Here is a 3,811-nt window from a genome sequence, read left to right as displayed (position 1 = left end):
CTCTTTCTTGCATTGGTGCTTCTGATTGTGGGTCTTGAATCACATGTAGACTCCCTCTCTCCAGATGGCCATGCCTTCTTAGCATTTCTCCACATAATGCAGAACCCCCACCCGAATCAGCTTCCAAGCAGTGCTTGAGAAAAATCATTTTTCCAAACATACAAAATTTCTTCCCAAGAGGAAATTTTAGAAAATTAGGTTTAGTTTTTGGGTTTTTACACTCTATTTTGCCGCAGAATTTCTCATTTTCCCCTTGCTCTCAATTGGCATTTTTGAAATTGAAAGCGACACGATATTAAGTTGAGACATATTTTTCCGAGACACTAATTCCAAGGTTTCCCTTTCATGACACACCATGTGCCCATTATGAAATTTTGCAGATGCTAGTAGGGCGAGGACCACCGCGCACACTATCAAAATCAACGCAATATACCCTGCACTCAACCCACTGCTACTACTACTTTCACTATCACCGTCGTCTATGTCAAATTATGCACACAGATACAATCAAGACATCGGAAATTCCTTGGGGTGAGGAAGACACATATTGAGAGAGAGAGAGAGAGAGAGAGAGAGAGAGAGAGAGAGAGAGAGAGAGAGAGAGAGAGAGAGAGAGAGAGAGAGAGAGAGAGAGAAAGAGAGATCCTTGCCTCTTGTCACATACAATGTATACGTCGCCAATCCATACCCTAAGGCCAATACATACACGTTTACTGTCGTTGTGTACCTTGGCTTGTTGAGCTCCAGCAATGGACTAAACGACCCGATGTCCACCCACGTGCCGATCATGCTCATGTTGGAACCTGCAGATTCGTGTCGTTGGCCATTTCTTCGTCAATTTTGTAGAAAGAACCACAGAGAGCATTGAGTTTTTCGACTGCGAGTTACCTGATCCGGTGGCATTTCGACGTAGACGAAAACCTCCGGGTAGGAGTTGTTGAGGGGGACTCCCTCTCTTTAGATGGCCATGCCCTCTTAGTATTTCTCCACCTCATGCAAAACCCCCACCTGAATCAGCTTCCAAGCAGTGTTTGAGAAAGATCATTTTTCCAAACATACAAAATTTCTTCCCAAGAGGAAATTTTAGAAAATTAGGTTTAATTTTTGGGTTTTTAAACTCTATTTTGGGTCGGAATTTCTCCTTTTCCCCTTGCCCTAAACCGGCATTTTTGAAATTGAAAACGACACGATATTAAGCCGAGACATATTTTTCCCAAACACTACTTCCAAGGGTTCCCTTTCATGACACCTCATGTGCCCATTATGACCTTTTGCAGATGTTAGCAGGGCGAGGACCACCACGCACACTATCATAACAACGCAATATACCTTGCACTCAACTGTTGCTACTACTTTCACTATCACCGTCGTCAGTGTCAAATTCTACACACAGGTACAATCATGACATTAGAAATTCCTTGGGGTGAGGAAGACACACACACACACACACACACACACACACACACACACACACACACACACACACACACACACACACACACACACATACATATATATATATATATATATATATATATATAGAGAGAGAGAGAGAGAGAGGGAGAGAGAGAGAGAGAGAGAGAGAGAGATCCTTGCCTCTTGTCACATACACTATATACGTCGCCAATCCATACCCTATGGCCAATACATACACGTTTATTGTCGTTGTGTACCCTGGCTTGTTGAGCTCCTGCAATGGACTAAACGACCCGATCTCCACCCATGTGCCGTTCCCGCTCACGTCGAAACGTGCAAATTCCTGTTGCTGGCCATTTCTCTGTCAGTTCTGTAGAAAGAACCACAGAGAGCATTGAGTTTTCGGACTGTGAGTTACCTGATCCAGTGGCACTTCGACGTAGACGAAAACCTGTGAGTAGGAGTTGTTGAGGGAGACAATGTAGTAGAAGACAATGGGGTTGAAAACGGGAACCAAGGTTCTAGCAGATAGGGATAGCTTTGATAGAACAGCCGTTGTGGCAGACACCTTGCCATTGCTAGCTGATGGCACCGTCCGCGCGTCGTCGACTGCTGTTGCTACGGCCAATAGAAGCTGCAAGAAAATGCAAGAAAGAGGAAGGCCAAGGGCAAAATGTGGAGCTGCCCTCCTCCTCCTAATTCCACTCAAGAGCTGCACATTGTTGAGCTTGATAATTTGAATGTGTACCTCCATGGCTCCCTTGCACCAAAGCTTGCGGATCTCTCATCCTTAGCCTTAGCTACACAACACCGATATTTTGTTGTAGCTTGCAAATGTCTCCTCTCTCTCTCTCTCTCTCTCTCTCTCACACACACACACACACACACACACACACACACACACACACACACACACACACACACACACACACACACACACACACACACACACACACACACACACACACACACACACAGTGCCAATGCGCTGTCAGGCCCGATCCCGTTAGAGCTTGGAGCTTTGTCAGACACACATAGTATAATTCTTCTATTCTCTAATCACAAGTTGGGTGCAAAGAGAAAAAGAAAGGAGCTACCTCTCTCTATGTCCTAGGAAATAGGGCAGGTAGCATGGAATTCACCTGTAGCCCTAACTGGAGAGAGAGAGAGAGAGAGAGAGAGAGAGAGAGAGAGAGAGAGAGAGAGAGAGAGAGAGAGAGAGAGAGAGAGAGAGAGAGAGAGAGAGAGAGAGAGAATTGTCGAGAGTGAAGTGAGAGAGCATAGGAAAGAATGATGGCGGGGCCAAGGTGAATTGAGATGTAGCAAATGCAGGCTCCCATCTGTAGCAGGCAAAGGAGAAGAAGTTGGTGCATGCGCCCATGAATAGCAGATCAATCGTGTAGAGCTTAGGTGGGTGTAGTGTTCGGGAAAAATGTGTCTCAGCTTAATATTGTGCCGTTTTCAATTTCAAAAATGCCCGTTGAGAGCAAGGGGAAAAGGAAAAATTCCGTCCCAAAATAGAGAAAAACAGTGTAAAAGCCTGAAAAATAAATCTAATTTCCTAAACAAATTCCTCTTGCCAAATTCAAGGAAAGGAATTTTGTACGTTTGGAAAAATGATTTTTCCCGGACAGTGGGTGGGTGCAACATTCTCTCTCTCTCTCTCTCTCTCTCTCTCTCTCTCTCTCTCTCTCTCACTCACACACACACACACACACACACACACACACACACACACACACACACACACACACACACACACACACGCACACTTCAGTAGTCTTGCAGTTGTGAGCATACAGATACTTTTGCACGCTAATCATCCGCTGCCACTCACAAGCTCATGCAGAGCGCGCACAGACTCCCATTGTCCCACGGACACTACGCGCATTAACATTCACACAGTGACTATATCTGGAGACTGGAGTGCTGCTGCGCTGCGCAATGTGCATTGGCCACCTTACTCTTGTTTACGGTCTCTCTCTCCAGTTTCACACACACGCACACTGCACGAGATGATGGAAAACAGGCCTTTGCACGCATGAACACACACACGCTGTCTTGTCTGCAGACTGTAGGTGGTGACTCGTCTCTCTCTCTCTCTCTCTCTCTCCCCAGTTTCGCACACATGCAGTCCATGAACATGATGGACAACGGGTCTTTTTGCATGCACGGACAGTAGCCACAGTCTCTTCCCATGCAAAATCGCCGAGGTATCGGGACTTGTTAAATGGGAGTAGATCGTGAATGCTGTAGCCTGTTATGCATTGCTCCATGGGGAAGAAAGGAGAGATTGACACGTGGAGCGCCTCTTTGAACTCAAAAATTTTAAGCTCAATAATATATAGTATAGCAGCATAGAAACTAAGAATTTTTATATGGACCATGTAAACTT

The 3,811-nt window shown here is 45.4% G+C and overlaps 1 protein-coding gene across 1 annotated transcript; it reads right to left on the bottom strand.

Moving 5' to 3' along the window:
* Positions 1-991: 991 nt before the first annotated feature.
* LOC147444424 (uncharacterized) lies at positions 992-2,170 on the bottom strand. Its single transcript, XM_086528107.1, is given in 5 exon segments — positions 992-1,008; positions 1,269-1,327; positions 1,329-1,383; positions 1,597-1,759; positions 1,835-2,170. Coding segments are annotated over 5 exon segments (630 nt in total).
* Between the last annotated feature and the right edge of the window lie 1,641 nt (positions 2,171-3,811).

The sequence above is a fragment of the Adiantum capillus-veneris genome, chromosome 13 (genome assembly GCF_014529385.1).
Source record: "Adiantum capillus-veneris isolate H3 chromosome 13, ASM1452938v2, whole genome shotgun sequence".
NCBI lineage: Eukaryota > Viridiplantae > Streptophyta > Polypodiopsida > Polypodiales > Pteridaceae > Adiantum > Adiantum capillus-veneris.
This window is presented reverse-complemented; position numbering and strand designations above follow the sequence as displayed.